The following is a 27,465-nucleotide window of genomic DNA, read 5'->3' as shown; positions in this document are numbered from 1 at the left end:
GATACTACCTTAGCTGCTTCTGCTAGGAATTTCTTCCTTATTAGATAGCTCACTGGACGCTCATCATGACCTTGTAAGGTCTGATGGTAGAGATCTTTTATATCCTCTCCATCCCAGGTGGCAAATAGTACCTCAGCCATCCATTCTAAGATGGTGGCATTAGACAGGTTCAGGCGATACATTACATTTCTTACTTTGTCTAGTTCAGGGCCTGAGGTGCATAATCTCAGCACATGGTTTAATTCAGTTAAGGAGGCTTCTTTGTAGTGAATTCTAGCGCTGGCCATCCACAACACTGAGGTGTCTATGTTATAGGGGCCAAGGAAGCTGGCAGCCATTTTAATGTCCTCTGCTCCCCAAGATCTGGTTTCCTTCACTACTTTTACAGATTCAGCTTCATTCTGTTTTCTGGCTGTGGTCTTTTTAGTGACCACAGGACGGACTGGGGCTGGCTGTTCTGCTCTGAACTTCCCAACTGCCTCGTCCTCACTCTCTTCGTCTGAGGAGAAGTCACAGAGAGCAGAGGCCGACACAGTTGCTATCAATGTCTTTTTAATCTCTAATTTCTTTTTTAAAGCTGCTATTTTTCTTTGGCACAAATCATGGTTGGCTGCTTCTCTAGCCTTTCGGTTTTTCTCTGAAACGTACTCTATGACACTCTGTAATTTATTATTTTGGGCTTTAGTTTGCTCCATCTCTTTTTCCAATGTGGCTACCTGCATTTGGGCCTTTCTTAGAGCGGACATGGTGTCTTGATATGCTAAAGTTAGGGTGAGTTTCTCAGCCCTAACCTCCTCTAGCGCTCGACTTGCTTGTTGCCAGTCGAGGTCCAAATTATTATTTTCCTCCGCTCGTCTATCTATTTCTGCAGCGTGTCTCCTGTGCAACTCTGCCTTTTCGATTTCATGATCCTGCTGCACTTGTTCCAATTTTTCCGCATGGCTCTGGAGTAGGAATTCCCTTTCTGCAGTCTGCTTTTGGAATTCCCTCTCCAGCACCTCTGCGTGTTTCTTAAGAATTGTCTCCAATTCTTGTTCTTTCCTCTCTGCCTGCACTTCGTGCTGCTTTATTTCCTGGTCTCTCTGCGTAAGCTGCTCCCTGAGTTGTTTAATCAGGGCTGAGCTATCCCGCAGGGCTTCAAACAAACCCCATGTGGCAAAAAGGTCTCTCTTGCCAGTGCTAATCGTTTTGTTGCTACAGTTCTCCTCAAATATATCTCTAAAGGACTGAAGGGGATCAGAGCCTTGGTTAAAGATTCCCTTGTTCCAGGGGTTGTCCCCTTTCTTTATTAACCATTTCTCCAACTTGGGGAGTTCTCCCTTTTTGGCAAAGATTTCCATAGCTTACAATTTAGTTCCTTTCAAAGTTCTAACTTTACTTGCAGGGCTGGTTTTCCCGCACTGTTAGGTGCCTAACCACAGGCCACCAAAATTAACTGATGCAGGGGCTTTCCCTAGCCCTTTTCCTGCTTATTGGGGAGCAAAGAACTTGCAGGACACCTCTGTGTGTCTCACAAGTAAAGGAGAGAGTTGCAGGACCTTCCTTAGTTCTCTGCAACACTAACAAATGTTTGTGGCATGGGCTTATGGCCTTGCACACATTGTTGAGCTCCTCAGGAGGGGCTTTTCTCTAGCCTCTGCCTCCAAACAAATCAAAAGTTTTAAAAGTCTCAGAGCCTGAGCTTTTCCTCTGTTGGCCCTAAGCAAAAGGGAAATTTTTCGGCTGGGAAGATTGCCTATCTCCTCAGACCCGGGACAAATTTTTTTTTTAACCCTAAAGGAGAGCTTCTTGCTCCTTCCACTAAATTCTCTTAAAGGCACAGCCAAGTGTAAGAACTAGCAGCATATTTCCAGATGCTTTCTGGCTCCTATGTGCTATTTTAACACTTGGGTTGGTTTCTTAAGTTCCCTTTTTGTTTTGCCTCCTGCCAATCTCCGATTGCGCTTCGGCTTGGGTTTAGGGGGCAGCGAGCCAATCCTATGATTGCGTCTCGGCCAGAAAAGGGAGCCACGAGCCGACCCAACGATCGCGTCTCGGGCGAAAGGGAGCCACGAGCCGACCCAACGGTCGCGTCTTCGGGCAAAAGGGAGCCACGAGCCGACCCAACGATCGCGTCTCGGGCAAACAAAATAAAAAGTTGCCCAGCAGTCAGATTGCAGCGGTCCTACGACCCACCTGCCTTCTTGACTGTCGGGTGCCTTAGACTAGCCTTGGCCTAGACTCGTGTAAGGACTTGGGTGTGTGTGTGCAAGTGTCTGAGTGTGTATGTAGTGTGTGTGCACTACGCTCTAAAGAAAAGGGAGAAGGGAAGGGTGCTCTATCCAGATCTTAACAGCTCTGACCTATCCTGACATTCCCTCCCACGATAGACGCGTTTAGAAAGGCCTCGGGACGGTGGCCAGGCTTCACGGGACTTCCCCCTTGCGTTCTATCGGGCTCAGTCCTCTTTCGAGGGGTCTGGCCTCCTAGGGGTGGCTGAGAAGTCCAGCGCTGAATGATAGAAATGGGAGTAGCCCAACCCACAATTATATAGAGATGCTCGCTAGAGCCGTTCACACAGAACTCATTCACTCAATCACTCACACAATAGCCTCCCTAGCAAGGCTGTTTGAACGGTGCAACCCTACGTCTGTCTGTATGAAGACACGCGTGTGTTCACACAAACAGGATAATGCCAACGCTTTCTCCACCAATTTCTGTTAGGGAAACTGCTCTCAAAATAAAGTTGGGGAATTAGACTGAGAGACAGCTAGCCCTAAAAAGGGATCTTTTATTATCAATTGTATACCAGGCTCAACCGTTCAGAGAGTCAATGCTCAATAAGAGACTCTAATTTAGTAAAAATCAATTGTAATTTATTTAGAATAATATTTCTTTCATACAAGGTAAAAATACAAAACACTCACACATTCACACAGGTCTAGGAAATATAGATAGATCAATAGGGGAACATATATGGATAAACAGACAGGGTAATATTTACCATCGTAGTCTTCCAGGAAGGTTTCCAATGGCGACTTAAGAGGACAGGGGAAATGGACCCAACACTGTGGCCAGAATTGGGGATGGATCTAGACAGCGGGTAATAGGGGTTGCTGAATAGAAAGCACACATGAGTGGAGTTGGGTCAGAGGTTAAATAGACTCTCTTAGACCCCTCAGGTGCTGGGAGGTCCAAGGGAGGAGAGATGGGAGGTTCAAGAAGGCTGGACATTCCTTACTGACACCTAATTGGATGCCTGCTTTGGCCAATGAACTTCACCTTAGTCCAGTGAACCTGGAAATTTCCAAGCTGCAATGTTGCCTGGGTTGGCCCCAGGGTACTTAGACTGGAGTAAGAATGGGAATGGCTGGATACTTAAGTTTAAATGGGATTAACTAGGAGGGTGACAATAGGTAATCAAATGCTGGCCTAGGTACCACCCGGGTTAGACAAAAGACTTGATGAAGACAGGAGATGTCCTTCCTCTTTCTCATCTTCTGCTGGGCAAGATTTATTGTTCTGGCATTGCTGAGCAATTAGGATCAACAGTGGAGCTATTAATCCATTCTTAAAACAGATGGGTTGCTTGCAGGCTCAGGGTGTGTACGTGTGACTTTCCCACTAAGAAGGAATGAGTTCAGCCTGGCAGGGTAAGCTTGGGTCAGGAAAGCAAGCTGGATTCTGCTGTTGTTAGCTCTAGGTCCATGGAGCCAGGCTGGAAACATGGTGGCTTCTTCCACTGCAGTGGCCAAGACTGGGCACACAAGGAGCAGCTGGAGCATGTCTTCAGAGACGTAGAATGCAAAGCTGAGGCTTATGGTATCCACATAAGCCAGAAACTGCAAGCAAAGTCCACTTCTTAGAGCAGAGGTGTGAGAGTCAAATCTCCAGGCACCCTGGCAACCATGCTGGTGATCATGATGTTCACATGTATGAAAAGTAGGGGGCTTTTCCTCACAAGATAGGCATAATTGTATTTAGCCTCATTAATATCTCAATACAGTCATCAAATGGTCTTATAAATATCTTAATCACCTTAGGTGGATTGTAACTCTTGGTGATTTCTACATTCTGGGAAATCAAATGTAAATAAGAACTCTTAAGGGTTATAACCCATATAGCATAATATACATCTTCCTATATACATTTCCTTCATTCTGGATTTTGGTTAACTAAGAGGAGGGAATTAGGACAAGTGTGATATACCTTAAATTGTTAAATAAGATAATACATTTTATTTCCCAAGTGAGCAGGAGTATGGGGTTTTTTTGCAAGGTGCCTGGTTTAGGTTTCATCTTACAAACCTGGGGAATGTTTGGGTTGTTTTACAATTTTTTAAATTATATTCAAATATTCTTTAGTTCCCCTCAAGGTGTGAGTAGTTTCACTGCTAGGGAGTACCACGGGTATTTCTCCCTTTTCCTCTGAAGGTAAAGAGGACTGGTGAAGCATTTCCCCCAATTGAGGGTAGTTGGGGGTGTTTGAGTTCTTTGTGTTGTTTTGTTTTGTTTGTTTGAAGGTTAAGAACAGCATTAGTTCTAAGTGCTGTTAAATTGTAAAGTGAAGTGGGAAACAAACAGGGTATTAAGTGGTTTCTACAGTCTCACAGCTCTCGATAAACAGTTAAAGTAACACTAATAACTCCATGTCACATAATTTAAAATTCGCCTCATGGAATTGCAGAGGTTTTCAAAACCCCATCAAGCGTAAAAGAATTGCTAACTATCTTGAAAAACGTAAACTTAATATAGTGTGTCTCCAGGAGACTCACCTTAAGGCTACTGTTCCCAATATACTGAAATCTCAATGGTTCTCTCAATCATTCCAATCCTCTGGCTCCTCCAAAGCTAGGGGCGTTGCCATCTTAATCTCTAAGCATACTCCATTTGTTTGTAAGCAAACTAAAAAAGACCCGAAGGGCAGATTTATTTTTGTAAAAGGAGAGCTCGATGGAGTCAATACTACAATTGCATCAATCTATGCACCTAATGATGGACAGTTAAATTTTCTTAGGGAAACATTTCAGGAACTACAAACTTTCCAGCAGGGGAATGTATTGGTAGGTGGAGATCTAAATTTTGTGGCTGATCTGGCACTAGATAAATCTAAACGTATCAGAATACCAAACAGCACTTCAATGTCCTTGACAGAATTAAATTCGATTTTCCAGGCCTTTAACTTGATTGATGTGTGGCGCACTTTGAATCCAAAAACTAAGGACTATACTTTTTTTTCTAACGTTCATAATTCTTATTCTAGAATCGATTATTTATTAGTTTCTCCATCGCTGATTAATTCGATAGAAAATGCAACAATTGAGATACGTAATATCTCAGACCATTCTCTGGTTCAATGTGATCTGGTAGCTCAACTGACAGACGGTAAGGGCCCGAATTGGACCCTCAACAAACTTTTACTTTCTAGTGAAACAATAACCAAAAAGGTAGAAGAACAAATTCAATCTTATTTTTCTTTGAATGCCCACTGTGGAGTGTCTCAGGCATATGTATGGGATGCCTTTAAAGCAGTGATGAGAGGAAATCTCATCTCCATTACTTCAGCTGCAAATAAAACTAAAAGGAAAACAATAGAGGACCTGAACAATCGTATTGCCTCACTACAGACTAAACATTCTAAGTATGGTGGCAAAAAAACCCTTAAAAATTAAATCAGGCCAGGAAACAATTAGAGTTGTTAGAATCATCTACAATACAAAAAAATCTTTTATACCTTAAACAAAGATATGTAACTAAAACTTCTAAGTCAATTAGACTATTGAAATATCGAACAACTCAGAAAAGACTTCAGAATTTGATTCATGCAATTAGAACACCCCAGGGAGTAATACATTCATCTTCTAAACAGATCTCTGAAACCTTTTTTAATTTCTATAAAACTCTCTATGAATCCAATAACCCAGATCCTAACCAAATTAAAAACTACCTGGAATCCATTGACTTTAAAAATATCCTTTCGGATGAACATACTTCTTTTTTGGACCGCCCTTTTGACTTGACCGAGCTGACAACTGTGATCTCAAAAATTAAAAGTAATAAGGCTACGGGGAGGGATGGATTCCCGATAGAATTTTATAGACACTTCAAATCATCTTTATTAACTCCTCTATTAGACACTTGCAACTCGGTCATGGAAAAAGGATCCATTCCCCCAAGTTGGTTGGAATCAAGACTGATAGTTATTCATAAACAAGGAAAAGACAAATTAAACCCGGCCTCCTACCGTCCAATCTCAATATTGAACCATGATTTCAAAAATTTTTCTTCCTTACTTGCAGAACGACTAAAGAAGATTATCACCTATTATATTCATCCAGACCAATCTGGCTTCATGCCAGGGAGGTCTATTACAGACAATATCCGAAAATCACTTAATTTGATCCACTTAGCGAAATCTTCAAACTTAACATCTTTGATTTTGTCTTTAGACGCGGAAAAGGCGTTCGATAAGGTGGAAGTAAATTATTTAAAGACTTTACTTAACTTTATGAATTTTGGTCCTCGTTTTATGAAGGCTATTTCTGCTATTTATAGTTCGCCATCCACACAAATTAATACCAACTTTTATAGATCAGATGATTTACTTTTAGGCAGGGGGACTCGTCAGGGTTGCCCTTTATCCCTGCTATTATTTGCCCTAACAATTGAACCTTTTGCTTACACAATTCGCAATACTTCGGAAGTTTCAGGTATCTCAACTAATGATAATAATGTATATAAAGCCAGCCTCTTCGCAGATGACATGGTATTTTATCTTAGTAACCCTCTCACGTCATTATTGTCTCTGAAAAGTAGATTAGATGAATTTTGTAAATTTTCAGGTTTTTCAATCAATTTCAATAAATCTGAAATTTATCCAATTAACATTTCTCAGGAATTGCAGGCATCTATTAAGTCAAAATTACCATTTAAATGGGTCACAACTACCTGGAGACATCTAGGTATTTTGTTTCCGTTAAACCTATCGGATTTGTATAAGGTTAATTACGAGTCAATAGGTAAAGATATGACTCAAACACTAGGAGAATGGTCAAAACTAAACTTTTCTATTTTGGAAAAAATAGACCTTATTAAATCCTTTCTTCTTCCGCGTCTTCTTTTTTTATTTCAAAACCTCCCTATTCCAGTTCCACGTAAAGATCTAGTAAATTGGCAGTCTTTGTGGACTTCATTTTTATGGAATCACCGAAGACCTAGAATAGCCCTATCATTGTTAGCGAAACCTAGAAGATTGGGAGGCTTGGCCATCCCTTTGATTGACAAATACTTCATTGCAGCACAATTAAGAGATATTGTTTCTTATGCTTCCCCCTATGAAACTCCAGCATGGATGCAAATTGAAAAAAATGATCTAACAGAGGCATTATTACAAGAGTTCATTTGGAACTCTAAATCAGATAGAGTGAAAATGGCTCTCTCCAATCCCTTTCTTAAACATACCTTAAGTCTATGGGACCAATGGAGAAATACTCTTTCTCCTGCATCCTCGCCGTTGATGGCTTTTCTGGGACAATCATGGTTCCCCCCAGGTCAGAATATAAACAATTTTAAGGTATGGAGAGACAACAATATTTTCAAATTGTTAGATATTACTACCAACGGTAAACTGAGCACTCACAGTCAGCTAGAGCATAAATTTAAAATTTCTATCCCCTGGTACCAGTACACTCAAGTCCATCATGCTCTACATCAAATTATTCCAATAGTCATGGCCAATAGAGCACTTAACCCATTGGAAAAGCTAATTAGCAAAGGCAGTACATCAGTAAAAGGAGTAATTTCCATTATATATGCCCTTTTGAATCAAACAGCGTGGGCAAGTAAATCATCTCAACAAATTGCATGGCAGAAAGATTGTCAGATCATAATAAATATAGATCAATGGGAACAATTATGGATATCACCTTTATTTAATTCCAAATCTTATTATTTTCGGCTACAAAACTATAAAATCTTTGCAAGGTGGTATATGACTCCATACGGGCTCTTCAAAGGAAAAGTGAAAGATAATCCATTTTGCTGGAAAGGATGTGATCAAACAGGTTCATTCATTCACTGCTGGTGGGAGTGTATGCTGATCAAAAGCTTCTGGGAAAAAATATTAAGGATAATAGCAGAGATAACAGGAATTACAATTCCGTTCACTCCTGATTCAGTCTTACTTAACATATGGCCAAATTCTGATTGGACGGACCTGAAAAAGGAGCTAATATCTTTGTTACTACTAGCAGGGAAAATTGTTATTGCAAGTTGTTGAAAAAAACCCAATGGGCCTAATTTTAAATCCTGGTGTAACAAAGTTTGGGATATATTAATTCAAGACAAGTTAACCATCAATATTCTGCTACAGGATAATGTCAAAGCTGGTGATTGGTTTATTGAAAAATGGAACCCTTTTCTTGAATATATAAATAACAATGAGACGGTTATTGGGAAAATTCCCTCCAAATTTCTAAGTATTATGATTTATTAACTCTGCAATGGAATACCTTTAGTAATTAGGCTATGATCTGAGAAAAAGGCAATTTTATGTTTTCTAAAGTCTCAGCCTATTTGATACGTGGTATGAGACAATAGGTTAACAGTGACATATATTTTATAGGTCACTGACTTTTGTTAAGTTTAAGGTTTATTCAGGGTGATTTTTGTTTTTTGTTTATGTAAGGAGAAAATGATTATATATATATATAGGCAAATATATATATATATACATATTGTAAAAGTACTTGTTGTATACTGTTTAAAGAGAAAAATATTCAATAAAAATTTAAATTGTAAAAAAAAAAAAAAGGGGACTTGGCAAAAGGGTTTGAGGTGTCAGGGAGAAGGGCCCTCAAAAGTGCCAAAGTCCAGTGCTATAGCCAGGGCTTTTTAAAAAAGGAAAACGCCCAGCAGGAACTCATTTGCATATTAGGCCACACCCCTGACATCCCCATGGTATCACAAAGAGCTTTTTTTGTAGAGAATGCCCAGCAGAAACTCACTTGCATATCAAGCCACACCCAAATGCCAAGCTACCCGGAACTGCGTTCCTGTGCATTCCTGCTGGAAAAAAGCCCGGGGGTTATAGCACTTCCTGAGAAGAGGATAACTAGTCAGCCAGGGTGAAGTGGGCGACACCCACACCATTGAAGTTATTTTTAATGAGTGTTGTCTGGCTGAGGGAAACACAGTATCTTATATAATAATAAGTTGCCTGTAAAGGAGTTCTGCGCTCAGTTTTGTTTTCTGCCTGCCCACAGAGTCTAATCCTAGAAACCCCTGCCTATTTCCCCCCTTCCCAGCCAATCTGTTTGAAGAAATCGAATTCTGGGTTTTACAATAAACACTACCAGTGCCATTTATTTTTGTTTCTGACGGGTAAAATTCTGAACACCTGAGGTAGTGGGCAAGGTGTGACAGAAATAAAGTGGTCCCTTTTGCCCCTCCGGCCCTGGCTCATCTCAGCCACGTTTTTGGGCTGGGGCTCTAAGCCTCTCCATGAGGGGACGTATCATTGTAACTAAATAGAATCATAAGAGTAGGAAGGGACCTCCAGGGTCATCTAGTCCAACCCCCTGCACGCTGCAGAGAGTAAAAATAAAAATCACCCAGAGGTGGGTGGGCATTTGAAAGGTGTGCAAAGGCCCTTCCAGCCTTGGGGAAACAAAACTGGCATCTCCCAGCAGGTTCTGTCCCAGAAGGCGGTTCTGGAAGCCCAGACCAGGCCCCCTCCACCTTGCACAAGACGACAAAAGGTAGCTGAGCTGAGGCCACCTGATCCAGAATCCCCTTTCCAACTGCAGTCATTCAGATCACAGAATCATAGAGTTGGAAGGGACTTCCAGGGTCATCTAGTCCAACCTCCTGCACGCTGCAGGGGGTATAAATAAAAATCACCCAGAGGTGGGTGGCTGTTCCAAGGGGGTGCAAAGGTCCTTCCAGCATCCGGAAAACAAAACTGGCACCCCCCCCCCAGCAGATTCTGACCCAGAAGGCGGTTCGGGAAGCCCAAACCAGGCCCCCTCCACCTTGCACAAGAAGACAAAAGGTGGTCCAGCTGGATCTGACCATGAGGCCACCTGATTCAGAATCCCCATCCCAACTGCAGCCATTCAGATCGTAGAGTTGGAAGGGACCTCCAGGGTCATCTAGACCAACCCCCTGCACAATGCAGGGAACTCACAAACACCTCCCCCTAAATTCACAGGATCTTCATTTCTGTCAGTTGGCCATCTAGCCTCTGTTGAAAAACCTCCAAGGAAGGAGAGCCCAACCTCATAGAATCACAGGGTTGGAAGGGACCTCCAAGGTCATCAATACCAACCCCAGTGGTTCAGGGAAGCCCCCCCCCCCCGCAATAGTCTCACCACCCCACTCCACAGCTGACTGCTCCCAGAATGTTTCAATCAGAAAACCCCATGGGGGCCCTGCCTATTAGCCACCCACAGAGCCTGAGCTATCTCCTTCAACGCCTCCGGCCCTCTTTTTAGTCTCCTGAAGTCAGAGGCCATGACTGCATCTCGTGGCAGGGAGTTCCACAAGTCAGGAATGCCTTGACGAAGGGGAGCAATCCTCGGGACAGGCTGCAGCGAGCCCCACCCCCCATCGCTTCTCCAGACTGGCTCCGAGTTCTCGTGCTTCCAGGCAGGGGAGGGGGGTTCTTATTTTTCATAAGCTTGTATAAAACTCCATCTCCCCCCACCCCACTCGTTTCCCTCCTAAACAGAATCCTTCGCCCTCTCCCCCCAAGGCAGGAGCAACACCAGCCCTCCCTCCCAGCAGAGGAGAGACCTCCTGCCCGGAATCCATACTGGGGGGGGGGGGGACACCATTTAGGGGCGCTCCCCTCGCTTCCTATGAACCCCCCCACGTTTGCCAGGCCCCCGCTGCTGCCCCAGAGCGCTTCCAACCGCGCCCGCTAAAGGGAAGGGAGTCCCCAGAGAGCTTCTGCACACTGCTCCCAATGCAAATTCTGCGCTCCCCTTCACACACACGAGAGAGCTTTTGGCCCCGGAAGGAGGGACTCACCACAGCCCCCCACCAGCAGCAAGAGAAGGGCGACGCTCCCCAAAGGGGGCAGGAGGCGCCCCCAAAGCCAGGTCATCCCCGCACCCCCAAACGCGCTCCTGCGCCCGCCGGGCTTGCAACGCACTTTCCCTGGACGCGGCTGGGAGGAACGCGCGGGCCGAGAGCCCGGATTGGCCGAGGGGGAATTTCCCTCCAATCAGAAAGAGGATCCCAGGAAAGGTCAGGAGTCGCCGGTGCAAAGATTATTGCTGACGGGAAGGCAAGAGAAGCCTTTGCAAAACTCCGTCCCGGCCCAGGTTGCCTGGTGGCCAGAGGGCGGGCAGGAGGGGCGGGAGGGCAGGACCCCCCTTGGCCAGCGGGGCGGGCGCTGGTTGGGTTCGTGCATTAGGAGAGGTTGCCCAAAGTCCTCCCATCCCCTGGAGAAGCTTTTTCTTTCGTTGCTTTTCGAGCATTGATTTCCTAGGATCTTCCCCTCCCCCTCTGAGCAGCTGAGCTTCCTTTCTGGGGCTCTTTCTAGACCGACCTGCTTCGGTTAAGTTACCGCCACCCCTGCAGTGTAGTAGGGCACCTGCTGAAAACCAGGATTTGGAGCTGATGCCAAAGACTTGGGGGCTTCCTGATCCACCCTTGAACTTTCAGACTGTAGTAAGCCTGTGGGGGATAAAAGGCAGGAGTAGAGTTTCCTCTACTAGGCTGGCTGCTGGGGGTGGGGGGAACCGACCACATCAGGGTATAATATAGTGGGTTCAACGTACGGAAGAAGCAAGGTGGTAGTGAAGCGTTTATTGATTACAGCATCTTGAGGCATGCACATAAGAAGACTAGAACGAAATAGGAGTCGATTGCACCTTTAAGCCCAACTTAGCTTTATTCAGAATGTATGCTTTCGTGTGCACGCAGGCTTCTTCAGACGAGGAATGAGGTACAGGAAGCAGAGCCACACAGAGCTGGTGGGGTTTGGAATGCCAAGGGGTACAAAGTTAAAAGCCAAGAGCAGAATAGTAAAATTAACAAATTCAGAACACTTTTGATCTGGGTTGCATGAGCGTGGGAAACCATCAAACAGTAACATGACAGAATGTGAGAATGCCTGTTAATTATTCTGTTGCTAATAAACCTGGGTCAAAAAGAAGGCATGTCTTTCCCAGAAGTTTTTCCTGTCCAACTAATTTACCTTTAAGCATGCAACATAAATATATACATCATTCTAGTTTGCCATTAGGAAAAATACATTAAAATATAGTGGAAGATGGGTTTAGTATATGTAATTAAATAAACAGCCAATATCCCTTGCTTGAGTATGTCAATACAAAAGCGTTATTCTGATACACTATCCTAAAAGAGAAATACATTGGAATACTGTGGATATATCGCCATACTTGATGAAAGTGGGTTTAGCATCTATAATGAGATAAAAAAAACAAAACAACATCTCTGTTCAGTCCTGGGGAGGTGTTTGTCCCAAGTTTCATAATAGTTTGTAATTCAGCAATTCCCCTCTCCATTCTAACTTAGTTTTATTCAGAACGTAAGCTTTCGTGTGCATGCACACGAAAGCTTACGTTCTGACCACCCAATGAGAAGGGAGCCCTCCCTGGAGAAGATCCTGATGCTGGGAAAGACAGAAGGCAAAAGAAGAAGGGGACGGCAAAAGATGAGATGGCTGGACAGCGTTACTGATGTAACAAACACGAATTTGAACAGACTTCGGAGGATGGTGGAAGACAGGAGAGCCTGGCGTGACTTTGTCCATGGGGTCTCAAAGAGTCGGACTCTGTGCGACTGAAAAAAACGAGAGGGGAAGTTGTGCTGAGGCGGGAGCGCCCTCTGGTGCCCACAGTGGCCCAAGGTGTTTCTGCTCTCTGGGCTGATTTCCCTGAAAAGTCAAGTCAGCGTCGAGCTGTTTTCCAAAAAAAGCAACCTGTCCCAAGGCTGGCTTGGGTGACTGGAAACCCCCCTCCGGAGTCTGCAGCCAGGAAGGTCCTGCCCTCCTTCTTTAGCCGCTGCATGGCAATGTTACAATATAGCGGGCCACATACATAACAAATGCACATTTGGAAAGCTCCCGGTAGCTCTCCTCCTCTATGAGAAATTCCCAATCGCTCTCCAAAAGGGAGGCTGCTAACTTCAGCAGATTCAGTTAGCCTTCCAGTGTCGTAGAAGCAACGAAGTGACATTTAAAAAAATTTAAAAAACTGAACCCACGCTGGGAGGCAATGCAGTTAGAGCAAGGAGAACTGGATTCGAATTCTGCTATTGTATTTTAACTTTGTGCCACTTTGCATTCTAAACCCCACCACCCTGTACCTCATTCCTTGTCTGAAGATGTGTGCATGCACATGAAAGCTGACATTCTGTATAAAACTTGCAAGGTGCAACTGGACTCTTGCTTTGTTCTACTGCTTCAGACCAACACGGCTGCCTACCCGGATTCAATTCCATTAGGGTCTTGTTGTTGTTCAGTCGCACAGTCGAGTCCGACTCTTTGCGACCCCATGGTCAAAGTCACGCTAGGCCCTCCTGTCTTCCACCATCCTCCGAAGTCTGCTCAAAGTCATGTTTGTTATATCAGTAAAGCTGTCCAGCCATCTCATCTTTTGCCGTCCCCTTCTTCTTTTGCCTTCTGTCTTTCCCAGCATCAGGGTCTTCTCCAGGGAGTGCCCCCTTCTCATTTGGTGGCCAAAGGATTTGAGCATCAGCTTCAGCATCTGACCTTCCAGGAAACAGTCTGGGCTGATTTCCCTGAGGACTGACTGATTGGATCTTCTTGCAGTCCAAGGGACTCTCAAGAGTCCTTTCCAGCACCACAGCTCAAAAGCATCTATTCTTCTGCACTCGGCCTTCCTTATGGTCCAGCTCTCACAGCCACACATTACTACTGGGAATACCATCACTTTGACTATATGGACTTTTGTTGGCAGGGTGATGTCTCTCATTGTTGACTTCTGTTTTGAAAAGTCAGCCTTGGGGTGGATTGATCAACCAGGAGAGGCAAAAGAAAATCTAATCTTTTAGTTCCTTGCTGTTTTAGCCCCTCCCCACCTCGCAGAACAAGGGCTTTCTTTCTCGATAAGGCAGCCCTCCCTGGAAGCTGTGTTTGCAAAAGAAAAAAAGAGATCCCTTAACTTCCTGGGCCGGTCTTTCTCAGCCTCGTGAGGTGGTTTTGATACGAAAATGGAGAGGGAGGGCATCAAGTTCAGAAAGATGGGATAAAAACCAGATAGAGTCTCAGGTCCTACTGATTACAATGTGCCCACCACCCTTATTTGAGGGATTACTTGGGAGTCAGTGTGGTGTGAACAGAATCCTGCATTTGCAACAGGGTGGCCTGGATTCAAGATTGCTGGTGGGCATCCTCATAATTTCTCAACACTTTGCCAGGTATCACTCTCACAATCCCTGCTCTGGGCTGTTATTTTGCTATCCTCACATGATGGCTGGAGATCTCCTGGGATTATAACTGTTCTCCAGGCTACAGAGATCAGTTATAAACATCAGGACTTCAGGAGAGCCCTGCTGGATCAGACCAATGGTCCATCTAATCCAGCATCCTGTCTCACCCAGTGGGCAACCAGTTCTTCTGGAGGGCCAACAACAGGGCATAGAAGCCTGATGTTGCCTCCTGGCTCCAGGATTCTGAGGTTTAGTGCCTTTGAATGTGGAGGCTCCCTTCAGTCACGATGGCTAGTAGCCATTGATAAACCCCGAATATCTGATCTCCTTTTAAAGCTGTTTATTCCTGTGGCCATCGCTACATCTTCTGGCAGTGAATTCCACCTTGGAATCACTCTCTGCATAAAGTAGTATTTCCTTTTGTTCATCCTGAACCTACTGCCCATCAGCGGCATTGGATGCCCTCGAGTTCTAGTATTTTGGGAGAGGAAGAAAAATGTCTCTTTGTCCACTCTCTTCCACGCCATGCGTAATTTGATAAACCTCTATCATGTCCCCTCTAGTAATCTCTTTTCTGAAAGTCCCAGAATTAGCTTTTCCTTCAAGGGAAGGTGCTCCAGCCCCCTAATCATCTTGGTTGTCCTCTTCGGTGCATTTTCTAGCTCTGGAGAAAATGGCTGATTTGGAAGGAAGACTCTACGGCATTGTACCCCACTTTGCGAACCACCAGTCCCTCAGACTGGAGGGTTGCACCCCCAACCTCACCACTACCGCCCTCCTTTTGTCTTATCATTATAATTTTAACTGCATTTTTTAACTTGTTAAATATGTTCACCATCTTGGGGACCCGGCTTGTGTGTGGGAGCGGGAAAGGTGGTATTAAAATGTTTTAATAATATATCAGGTTCATTGAGGAGCCTTCTCAGTCCAAGCCCCTATCTGGTGGAACAAGCTCCCACTAGAGATCCGGGCCTTGTGGAATTTATCAAAGTTTTGCAGGGCCTTTAAGACAGAGATCTTCCACCAGGCTTTTAACTGATCTGGCAGGCATTCTCGTTACCTGCTGGCCTACCCAATATTTTCTACCATTACTGTGACTGTGCTATGTCGCCAGATATTGGCCTGTACGTTGCTGTGCGGACATGCCTTCTTATGCCTGTTTGTTGATAGGTTGTACTGCTCTCAGATTTTTATGCTGTATGCTTTTATGATGTTTTATATTTTAATCTGTATGTTAAACATCTGCTGTAAACCGCCCTGAGCCCACTTGCAGGATACAGTGGGATATAAATCTAAAAATTAAATTTCCTGCATTGAGCAGGGGGTTGGACTGGATGGCCCCTTCCAACTCTGTGATTTTAGGATTCTATTCTGATTCTTTAAAGTGTGTGAGGTGAAGTGGATTCGTTTCATATAGTGTCTACTTTGACACAAGCTCAGGATTCCTGTTTATTTATGCATGTGAGGAAGGTAGTTATAGATAGATAGATAAATTTATTGTCATTGTTCTCAACAAAAAGAGAGCAACGAAATGAGGTGCTCTTCCACAAAACATACCAACACATCAAACACACATATTCATATTCATACCATTTAAATACATCTAAAACCATTTAAACCATTAAAACCATTTAAATACATCTAAAACAGATAAACATTCATAAAACCATTAAAACCATTTAAATATATCTAAAACAGATAATCCTTCATAACCCTGCATTTAGCCTAACCACAGCACTTGGATAGAAACTGTCCTTAAATCTGTTTGTCCTAGCCTTCAACACTCTATATCGTCTACCTGACGGTAAGATCTCAAATAGCAAATGGCCCAGATGTGAAGGGTCCCTTAGGATCATTTGTATCTTCCTTTTACATGCCATATTATACAGATCCACCAATGAGGGGAGAGAACATCCACAAATCTTTTGTGCTCTTCTCGTCACTCTTTGGAGCACCCTTCTCTCTGCTTCCGTGCAGCTCCCAAACCACACGCAGAGGCAATAAGATAAAATGCTCTCAATGGAACTACGATAAAAGGGGAGAGGGTTGGACTAGATGACCCTTGAGGTACCATCCAGCTCTATGTTTCATTCAATTATTTTATAATTTTAAATGTATTTTCAATTGATTTTTTAAAAAATGTCACCACCATGAGGACCCTGAGTGGGTAGAAAGGTGGCATAGAAATGTTTTAAATAAAAAAAAACCAAATAGATTTATTGGGTTGGAACATGTGACTTCCTTCCCACTCCAGCCTGCTAGCTGGCGTAGTTACTAGAAAGGGTCACCATTTTTATTTTTTCAGCAGCTTTTAATATAAAAACTGTAACTAGCTTGAAGAATATCAGTGTATTTTTTATCTGGGAACAGCAGCCAAACGCTGCCTGTTGAATTAAAGCAGTCCATACTGGACTCCCTGCCTGGTCCAGGCCTTTCTCTTTTCCCTCCAAAACCCAACTGCCATTTTTGTCCGTTGATGGTTAAACTGCCTCAGATTCCACCCCCCCCCCTTAGAGTTCTGTTTGCCTTTGGAATTTGATTGGTCAGCTCTGAACAGGGAGAGAGCAGAGGGCGGAACTTTCTCATGTCACACAAGGGATTGCCAACAGGCCTGGAGGCTCACCAGGATGTCATTTATCTCCAATATTTTCAGCTGCCCCTTTCCATACTTTCAGCCCGTTGAAGGGACAGGAACATAAGAGAAGCCATGTTGGATCAGGCCAATGACTCATCCAGTCCAACACTCTGTGTCACATAGTGGCCAAAAACAAAAAAAACCCAGATGCCATCATGAGGTCCATCAGTAGGACCTGGACACTAGAGGCTCTGCCACTGTTGTCCCTCCCCCTAAGCACCAAGAATACAGAGCATCAGTGCCCCAGACAGAGAGTTCCAGAAATATGGCTAATAGCCACTGATGGACCTTTGCTCCAGATGTTTATCCAAACCCCTCTTGAAGCTGGCTATGCTGGCAGCCGCCGCCACCTCCTGTGGCAGTGAATTCCACTCTTCTCCAGGCCTGTTGGGATCTCTACACCTTATAGGGTGTTTGTAATGACCAAGAAGTTTGTAATGACCAAGAAGTTTGCATTTCACTATATCTTGTTAGTTTGATTGTTGTGTTTCATGCGTTTTAGGTCATGATTTTTTTTTTATAGCCCCCTCGCCTTTAAACTGCTCTGAACCCTTTTTGATGGATGGGGAAGACAGAATAAACCAACTCACCCTTCCCCCTAAAGTTCTTATAATCTGTTTACTGACTAGAAAGTTTTCCATCAGACTTGTAACCCACCCTGAGTTCCAGGCAAGCTAGAAATGAAATAACAGTAACAATCCTTCAATGTGAAACTCTTTTTAAAAGGCATTGGAAGGAAATTATTTCTGGATGCCCTTGGAGACTACAAATCCTAAATATATTAAGGAATGTATGCCTATCGCAACCTTCTGTAGTATCAGGGAAGGAAAAACCAAAGACAGGCATGGGGTGGGGGATCCACCTATTTCTCTTTATTTCAACAAAATGGGATATTTACAGAGGGAGAAAATTCACATCTACACCAGGGGTGGCCAAACTGTGGCTCTTTCACATTTTGTGTGACTCTCAAAGTCCCCACTCAGTAGACCAGTTTAGAGAGACATTTAAAGTTTAAACTGCTTACTTTCCACCTCCACCTCCCTCCATCTATTTGCCTTCCTTCCTTCCATCTCTTAAACATCTGACATTCATGTCTTGAAGCTCTCAAACATCTGATGTTTATTCTATGTGCCTCTTATGTTAGGCAAGTTTGGCCACCCCTGATCTACACTGTCCATGGCAATATGCAGATAATGCTCTAGTCAGGGAAGGAAGAAATCAATGACAGTGTGAAGACTTGTGAAAACTGGAGCCCGGATTCTGGTCTTGGCTGGACCCAGAGGCGGCTCCTGGGAGACGATGGCTCCGTTGCCCCCACTAGGCTCTGGGTGCAAAATCTGCTCTTCTTGGTAGCACCCCCTCCTTCCAGCTGCCAGTCTTCTCCTTAGACCCTCGGCGTAGAGTTTCTCACCTCACTAAACTGTTACTTATGCAGACATGTGAAGTTGCTAAGATTTTGCGCATTAGCTATCAAATAACAGGAACTGCACCCTAAAAGTTCTTAAATTTGAATTTTTACAAATGTATTTTACATCAGACTGAATTCATGGGGAGGGACGGTAGCTCAGTGGTAGAGCATCTGCTTGGGAAGCAGAAGGTCCCAGGTTCAATCCCCGGCATCTCCAACTAAAAAGGGTTCAGGCAAATAGGTGTGAAAAACCTCAGCTTGAGACCCTGGAGAGCCGCTGCCAGTCTGAGTAGACAATACTGACTTTGATGGACCGAGAGTGATTCAGTAGAAGGCAGCTCCATGTGTATGTTGGTCAATAGACCATAATAAATAACTGACTTATGCAGACATTACGATCTGCAGTTTCTGCTGATAACACATCCAGCACGAATGCTAAGATTCTTGTGAACCTTCTATGGCATCACAGCAGCTCAATCAAAAGCTTTTCGGAAGTAGCCCAAACTCTGACCCATTTGATTTCAAGTAGATACTGCAAGTGATGCCCATGTATTCCTTTAAAGCCAGAAAGAGGCAGTGCACTAGAGGAAGGAATGTAGCAACCCCTAAGCCTCAAACAGCATCAAAATCACAACGGATGATATGCCACATTAGGCACAGTCGATACATGAATTTATCTTTTTTAAACGATGAGCATTTTGGTTGCAAATGTTTCAATTCATTCCTCATTAATATAATGGCTCAAATATCACAGCAAAATCCATTAGGAAAAAAAATCCCTCAAAATCCAAACAATCGAGATGGAAATCAGAATCGCTGCCAGAGAGAAGCTAGAAGCAGCAGAAGTTGTGTGGGATAGTAGATCCCCAGGATCTCTTGAGTAGATCCTCTTCTTATGCAGGTACAGAAACTAAAAAAAAGGAAACAAAATGAGAGTCGTAACTGAAGTCACCATGAACTCTCAACATGCATCAAAAGCAGAGAAAGGGGTGGGGGTGGGGGACACAAAGATAATCAAAGCTAGTGTTTTGGCTAAGGTGGGGGCTACCTCAACCATACCCCCCATACAAATCAGGCAACAAGCAGATAGCAGAGTGCCCTGCTGAGGGACCCACACACAGTGCAAAGGCCTCCAGTTGGTCACTCAAGCAAGTGAGTCAAGCCACAGACTTAGAAGGAAGAGAGGAAATAACTGGGGCTCTAACCCCAGTGCAAAAATCCCTTCTCCAAGAGGGCTGTCAAGAAGACCCTGAGCCAAGTCAGAGAGGAAAGAGACCCTCCACAAGGTGGAAGTTCAGAGCACTAAAAAAATCTATCTGAAAAAAGGGCAGAAATCTTTCTGGTGGAGAAATGACTCTTCAGCCCCACACCCGGTAACAAAAGGCATAATTTTGCACTCTGCTGATGTTCAGAGGCTAACCCAGAGGGTTGTACAAGAAGTGTCTAAAAACTAGTTTGCAGATGTGGAAAATTAGGAAGAAGCAGACTCCACTGGATTGCAAATAGCTGCCAGCATGTGAATCAGCCAGCTGTTCCTGAGAGCATGTAAAATATCAGTTAGGGTAATAGGAGCTAGAAGATTTGGGAACTGGAAAATCCTGGGCTGGGCACAGATGGCCAATTTGGGCTGACACGGGAACAGTAGGAAATCACTGAAGCACTTCCGGGGTGCCCTTCGCAAGGGAAGTGTTGCAATTGCCCTTGAGTGGCATGACCGCTCCTCTGGGGCATGCACAGCTGCCAGCTAAAGCTGCCCATCTGTACCCAACAGCAGGTCTTTCCCCAGACACCCAGCTCCTCTTTCCACATGTTCCCAACTCTTGGCCTCCCTGCCTGCCTGACACAATTCTTCCTCTTACTTGGGCCTCTGAGATCTTCCTCCTGGAGGTCACTTGGCATTTCCTGGAGAGGCAGGAGAGAGAAATCTCAAACGCTTTTAACTCCTGTATCTTCTTCGTGGTCTCTGTGCAGTCACACATATGGGTAATCCGCCAGGATCGAGCCCAATCTCAGAGAATTCAAAGCAATCTTGAAGCGTTAATTTTAGCGCGCCTTCCCATTGTCCCGGGGAGGAGGCATCGCCTGCGCATGCCTGGACAAAGGGGAGGTGCCTAACCCACTCAGTTTCTTCTTTACCACCGTCCGGAACACACCTACCTCATTGAGTCTCCTGTTTTCTTCATTGCAATCCGATCCTTCACGTCTTCATTTCTTCGCGTTTTCATTCTTCGCTTCACTCCTCTACTGGTATCATTAAAAAAAAAAAAAGCTTTACTATCTTCTCAAACTTTTTTCCGTCCCGCTCCCCCCCTCCCCCCCCTCCGGGCGGATGGAAGGGAAGGACAAAATTACCTTCAAACGGTGTGTCCGCTGCGCCACTAAAATTCCATCAACAGACAGCCACTCTTTATGCCTCTTTTGCCTCGGCGAAGCACACCGTATTGATACCTGCGTGCACTGTAGCCATTTTGGCAAACAAGCCTGAAAAAATCACGCCACAAGACTCAGAAGCCATCTGCTTGAGTCATCTCTGCGCCCTGCTATGTCTCACGCCTCGGCTCCTCAGACTTTGCCACCATCCCTAGCTTCAAAGGGAATGGCGCCGCCGGCAGCTTCCGTGGCCTTGGTTCCCAGTAAGCCTAAGTCCGGAAAACACTCCAAGAAGTCGGACGATTCCAGGAAGCGTCACCGCTCGGAATCGGCTTCAAAGGACTCTACGAACCCCAAAACTCCTAAGAAACCAAAGACAAGCCATAAGCCACCCGACCCAACTTCTTTGGCAAGACCTTCCACTTCGCACCCGACGGCCAGTTCCGGCGCCTCGGTTCCGACAACACCGGCCTCAAAATCAACCTCGACGCCCGCCATTACACCTCTCGAGATCGTTCGCATCCACTCTCGGTCGCCTTCGATCCATGAATCTTTACCTGAGCAGATACTGAACACTGAGTCCCCGGACTCGACCAGAAGCCAGCGCCTCAACATCCTGGATGCACGCTCCTTCCGAGAGGTCATTACCTCCACAGACACCACGCCGGGAACATTCATACTATGAAGATCGCCCTCGGTACCCAGAGGCCCCTGCTCACTATACCACGAAGCTTAGACAGTCTTCTCCAGCTAGATCGACCTCGATCGGCCCCACCAAACCACGGACACAGCCCTCGCTACCAGAACTGACTACCAAACCTCTGGACTTAGACACCCACGAAGAATCCGAGGCAGAGCACTCTGACTCCTCCCATTCCTCAACCTCAGGTCTCCACTCACCAGCATCTGACATCACAAAACAGACTGACCTATCTCCATCAGAGGGAACAAAATCCTACTTGGATCTCTTATCCAACATGGTGAACTCACTCAATGTTAAACTAACCACTGATGCACCTAGAGTCTCAGATGTAGTCTATGACCTCGTACATGCTGACTTACCTGTAGGCTCCTCCTTCCCGATGCTTCCAGTCCACCTCGAAACCCTGAAAGAGGCTTAGGACAAACCAGCATCAGTGCCACCGACTTCGAAACGGGTCGAATCACTCTACAAGGTTCATGCCCCTGAGTCCAAATTTCTCTTAAACCACCCTGCACTGAACTCCATGATAGTGCACTCCTCATCTAAATCTAAACAGACAAGACACCCTGTGCCTCCGGAGGGAAGGCAAAAAACTTGATACGATTGGGAGAAAAATCTACTCTCTTACCACCGCCACTACGAAAATTCACAACTACATGGCGTTCTTCTCTGCGTACGCCTTTAACCTAACCACATATCTAAACACCCTGGTTCCCTCTCTGCCTGAAGCAACATAAAAACAAGCCTCTCATGCCCTTCAAGAGCTCAGCAAACAACAAATTAATACGGCATGCCATGCAGCCCAATGCTCCTCCAGAACCCTTGCATCCGCAATAGCCTTGCGCTGACATGCATGGCTTAGGTCTTCATCACTGCAGCCAGACATAAAGTTTAAGATAGAGGACTTACCCTTTGACCGGCTGGGCCTATTCAATGCCACCACAGACGACATTCTAACTAATGCTGACGACAGCAGAAAGAGAGCTAAGAGATTGGGTGTTACCCAACCACAATCTCAATCCACACTACAGAGGAACTGGAGGCCGAACTACTACAAACCCGCTAGATCTCCACGACAGGCCGAACCCTGGAGATGCAAGCCCCCCAGCCCAAACAACCTTTCCAGCAGAGAGCACGTCCTCAAACTTCAAAGAAGACCACACCAACTACAAAGCAGTCTCTTTGACTCCCTTACCTCCCGTGGACGTCCAGAGCACTATCCAGACATGAGACTACAACCGTTTTACCCCATGTGGGAGTCCATAACATCAGACTCATGGGTTCTGGCGATCATCCACAGGGGCTACTCCATAGAGTTCAACTCAACCCCAAAACGTCACAGGTTCTTAACTACCCCAGCATCCGCACCTCTACAATTGGAAATTGTGACCTTGCTGGACAAGGGAGCTATAGAACCAGTTCCACCACAGTACCATCATACGGGGTTCTACTCCCGCTACTTTCTGGTGCCAAAAAGAGACGGGGGATTGCCCCCCATATTGGATCTCCGGAAGCTCAATCTTCACATCTGCCACAAAAAATTCCGCATGGTCACCCTTCAGTCTATCCTACCACTGATCCCAGAGCAGGCCTGGATGGCATCCATAGATCTGCAAGACACCTATTTTCACATCACCATCAACCACCATCACAGAAGATTCCTCAGATTCGCGATCGGAGATCAACACTTCCAATTCCGCGCTCTCCCCTTTGGTCTCTCAACAGCACCAAGAGTATTTACAAAATGTATGGCTGCGACAACAACAAATATCCATCTACCCCTACATAGACGATTGGCTGGTCGTCGCCCAGACAAAAAGAACAGCTCCAAATGGATGTCTCGACTACCCTTTCCCTCCTAGCTACCCTAGGACTTCAGGTCAATCCAACGAAATCCAAGCTAACTCCTACTCAAACCATACAATTCACAGGAGCGCACCTGTCAACGATTTCCCAGAAGGCTTACCTGCCACCAGACAGAGTGCAACATATCCAGCCCTTGGCCAACAAAATCATAATGCACCGCTCCCAAACAGCTCTCATCTTCCAAAGGATATTAGGCCTAATGGCGGCCACCACCTCAGTACTCTGCTTCGCCAAGCTCCACATGCGCCCTCTGCAATTGTGGTTTGTCCGAACATTCCACCTTCAAAGACAGCACCAAAGCACAGTGCTAACTCTTCCATCTCACATTGTCTCATCCCTGAGATGGTGGACGATAGAACATCATCTTCGGGTGGGAATGCCTTTCGCACAGACACCCCCCTCTGTGATCGTTACCACCGACGCTTCCAAGTGGGGATGGGGAGCCCACTTAGGAACGCTCACAGTCCAGGGACAATGGACGGACTACGAAAGATCCCTCCATATCAATTGCCTGGAACTCCTGGCGGTCCACAGAACTCTGAGATCCTTCCTCCCATCTCTTCGCGGCTGCCATGTCCAAGTCACCTCCGACAATGTGGCCACTGTCTTCTACATCAATCGACAGGGAGGCACTGCATCTACCCGGCTATGCAAAAGAGCCTTAGCACTATGGCACTGGAGCATCAGCCAGGGTATCTTCCTAACAGCAGTACATTTACCAGGGTTCCAGAATGTCCAAGCAGATGCGTTGAGTCGTCATCTAATCAACGACCACGAATGGACCATCAACAGGCGTTACATAGAGCCCATATTCCAGAACTTCGGTACCCCGAAGATAGATGTATTTGCATCCCCAAACAATGCCCAGTGCCCCCGCTTCTACATGCGAGGCCTTCCATCACTACTGTCACCGGGGGATGCTTTCCTCCAAACATGGAAGGGAGCACTCCATTACTTATTTCCTCCAATACCACTCATCACCAGAGTACTACAAAAGATACAGACGGACCACACCAACTGCATCCTGATCACACCCTGGTGGCTGCGTCAACCCTGGTTCACTGCTCTCCTCCTCCTATCCAGCAACACATTCCTACGGCTTCCGCAAGCTCAGGACTTGACAAGAGGGCAAGGTCCTACATCACAACCCAGCACTTCTGAGACTGACAGCCTGGAGAATCAGTTTTTGAACTTCCCTCCAGAAGTCCGCCGTGTCCTGGTAAATGCAAGGAAACCCACTACCAGGAAATCCTACTCTCTTAAATGGAAACGCTTCTCCAAATATGCATGCCAGCATAACTTTAATCTTAGCCTTGCCAGTATCACCCAAATCCTAACATATACTCTGGCCCTCTCCAATGCTGGACTTTCGTACTCCTCCTTGAAGGTCCACTTAGCGGCTATTTCTGCATTTCACCCACATATTGAGGGCTCCACAGTCTTTGCTCACCACGCTACTAAAGCCTTTTTAAAGGGAATCCTCCACCTTCACCCTCCAATCCGGAAAATCCTTCCTACCTGGAGCCTCTCCCTCGTCTTGAGCCAGTTGATGAAACCACCTATGGCATCCATTCCTCTGCATCTTCTCACTTGGAAAACAGCCCTACTGATAGCACTCACCACGGGCAGGAGAGCTAGCGATATCTGCGCCTTTAGAGCAGACCCACCTTATACAGTCTTCCATCACAACAGGGTAGTGTTACGTCCCGACCCTGCATTCCTACCCAAGGTGGTCTCAGCGTTTCATCTAGGGAAACCCTCCACTCTACCTGCCTTTTTCCAACACCCTGCGGATGCAGGTCAACGGGCTCTACACAACCTAGATGTGCGAAGGGCCCTTGCCTTTTACATTGAAAGGACACGACAGTTCCGTGAGGACATGAGTCTCTTCATAACATACGCAACCCACAACCAAGGCAACAAAATCTCAACTCAGAGATTTTCAAAGTGGATTGTGGCTGCCATTACATTATGTTATGAACTGGCGAGACAGCCAATACCAGAATATATACTTGCTCACTCTACTAGAGCCGTTGCAACCTCATCAGCCTTCTGCAAGGGCGTCCCGATGGAGGACATCTGTGCTGCTGCGGTCTGGTCCTCCCCATCCACATTCGCTTTGCACTACGCCTTAGACATTTGTGCTCGGCGTGACTCGTCCTTCGGACAGGCTGTGCTGCGATCCATCTTTGACTGATTCTCCTTGACACTCAACCGTGAGTACAAACATATTCTTCTTGACTTGACTAACCATGCTTCTGGTTACAGATCCAGCACCCACCTCCTGACGGAATAGCTTGCCAATCACCCATATGTGGGACTGCACAGAGACCACGAAGAAGATGGACAGGTTTCTTACCTGTAACTAGTGATCTTCGAGTGGTCATCTGTGCAGTCACACATGCCCACCCATCCTTTCCCGCTGCTGGATACTTATTATCATTAGAATTGGTCCACCTATACGGCGGCGGGAAGAAACTGAGTGGGTTAGGCGCCTCCCCTTCGTCCAGGCATGCGCAGGCAATGCCTCCTCCCCGGGACGATGGGCAGGCGCGCTAAAATTAACGCTTCAAGATTGCTTTGAATTCTCCGAGGTTGGGCTGGATCTTGGCGGATTACCCATATGTGTGACTGCACAGATGACCGCTCGAAGATCACTAGTTACAGGTAAGAAACCTATCCTTCTCATGTCATCTGGCCTTCAGACCAGCTCTCCAGAGGCTCTGCTTGGATCAGGTGAGTCTCTCTGTGACTGTGAAGCCACCTGGTTGTAGACCGACTAAGGCATCTCCTTCAACAGACCCCCACACCCTGCCTCCGTTTTCTGTGTTGCAGGGAACACCCCAGAGAGGAAGGGACACAACTCACTTGATGATGCTTCGTAGCTCTTCTCCTTCTGTTTTTCTGCAGAGAAAGAACCAGGAAATCAGAGCTTGAAGGGGCACCCAGAGGCCATCCATCCACACCTCTGTGCAATGAAGCCGGCCTCTTGGGTTCTGCATTCCCCAACCCCTCCCCTGGCAGAGAACTCCTTCAACCCCCTTTTAACCAATTTCCAAAATGTTCCCCTAGCTGCGCATGGTAAGAGAGAATGGGGATGCCTCTCATCACCGAGGAACAGAGACCGCCCCCCCCCACAAGTATCAGAGTGAGTCGTGAGTAGACGCCCCCCCCACACACACCAGGAAGGAGACCTGGCCCTGGGTAGAGAAGAAGGGAGGGGAGCTGGCACTGAAGAGAAACTGCTCTTTAAAATGAGAAACGCAAGAGGCAACCCAGTGAAATCAGCGGGACTCAATTCATTCCTGGTGCACTTAGGTTCTAGGTGGAAGTCCAAGCCAGGAGATGAGATGACGCCACTTCCCTTCCACCACCCTCAAATGAGAGTGTGCGGAGTCCCCCTGCTTCTAGCACGGGGGGGGGGGTGGACTAGAGGACCTTCAGGCCAGAGGAGAGAGTCTCAGGCAGGGCTGGGGGAGACCAGATGCTCAGCCCCTCCTTCCTCTCCCCTCTGCCTGAGGCCCTCGAGTCGTCCCACTTTTGACATGTCGGATGGGAGATTTTAGTGCTGGTTTATTATCCTGTCTGATCCGTTCAGGATGACATTTCTGAGAAGCTGTCTGGGCAGGGGTGGCGCTGGGGGGTTTTGTCACCCCAGGCTGCTGCCCCCCCCTCCATCGGGGGGGTCTTTAAATAGAGGGGGAAGTGGGGCTACTTCTGCCGCCCGCCTCCCTGCTAGGCAGAGAAGCAGCAGAAGCAGCGGATCTGCCTCCCCCTCCCATTGAAAGACCCCCGCCGATCCGCTGGCATTTAAATGGCGGGAAGGGGGTCGCTGCAGCGCTGTCTCTTTCGTCTGCCCAATCCCAGGTGGGCGAAAGAGGCAGCATAGCGCCTCTGCATCGCTCTGAGGCTGCCTTTCCTCACAGGGGAGTGGGGCGAAACTATAGGAGACCCTGGAAATCTTACAGTCATGTCCTGAACCTTGTTGGTCTCCTGTGAACATATTGTAAAGACTGGGTTCCAGTGATAAATAAGCCTCCAAACTGAAGGAAGACGGATGAAACGTCTTGGTATCGAGAAC

The 27,465-nt window shown here is 46.1% G+C and overlaps 2 protein-coding genes across 2 annotated transcripts in view; both read right to left on the bottom strand.

The window, feature by feature from the left end:
- Positions 1 to 20,670, bottom strand: part of LOC132571667 (uncharacterized) — a 139,269-nt gene extending 118,599 nt beyond the window's left edge. The window contains exon 1 of the mRNA XM_060238460.1: positions 20,603 to 20,670. Within this exon, the coding sequence (XP_060094443.1) occupies positions 20,603 to 20,670 (68 nt within the window). The remainder of the gene's footprint in view (positions 1 to 20,602) is intronic.
- A 5,493-nt stretch (positions 20,671 to 26,163) lies between these two features.
- The window catches only part of LOC132571666 (class I histocompatibility antigen, F10 alpha chain-like), a 30,202-nt gene continuing 28,900 nt past the window's right edge, over positions 26,164 to 27,465 (bottom strand). Inside the window, exon 8 of the mRNA XM_060238459.1 lies at positions 26,164 to 26,288. Coding sequence (XP_060094442.1) covers positions 26,164 to 26,288 — 125 coding nt within the window. The remainder of the gene's footprint in view (positions 26,289 to 27,465) is intronic.

The sequence above is a fragment of the Heteronotia binoei genome, chromosome 5, assembly GCF_032191835.1.
Source record: "Heteronotia binoei isolate CCM8104 ecotype False Entrance Well chromosome 5, APGP_CSIRO_Hbin_v1, whole genome shotgun sequence".
NCBI lineage: Eukaryota > Metazoa > Chordata > Lepidosauria > Squamata > Gekkonidae > Heteronotia > Heteronotia binoei.
Note: the sequence above shows the minus strand (reverse complement) of the source record. Positions and strands in the feature narration are given on the sequence as shown.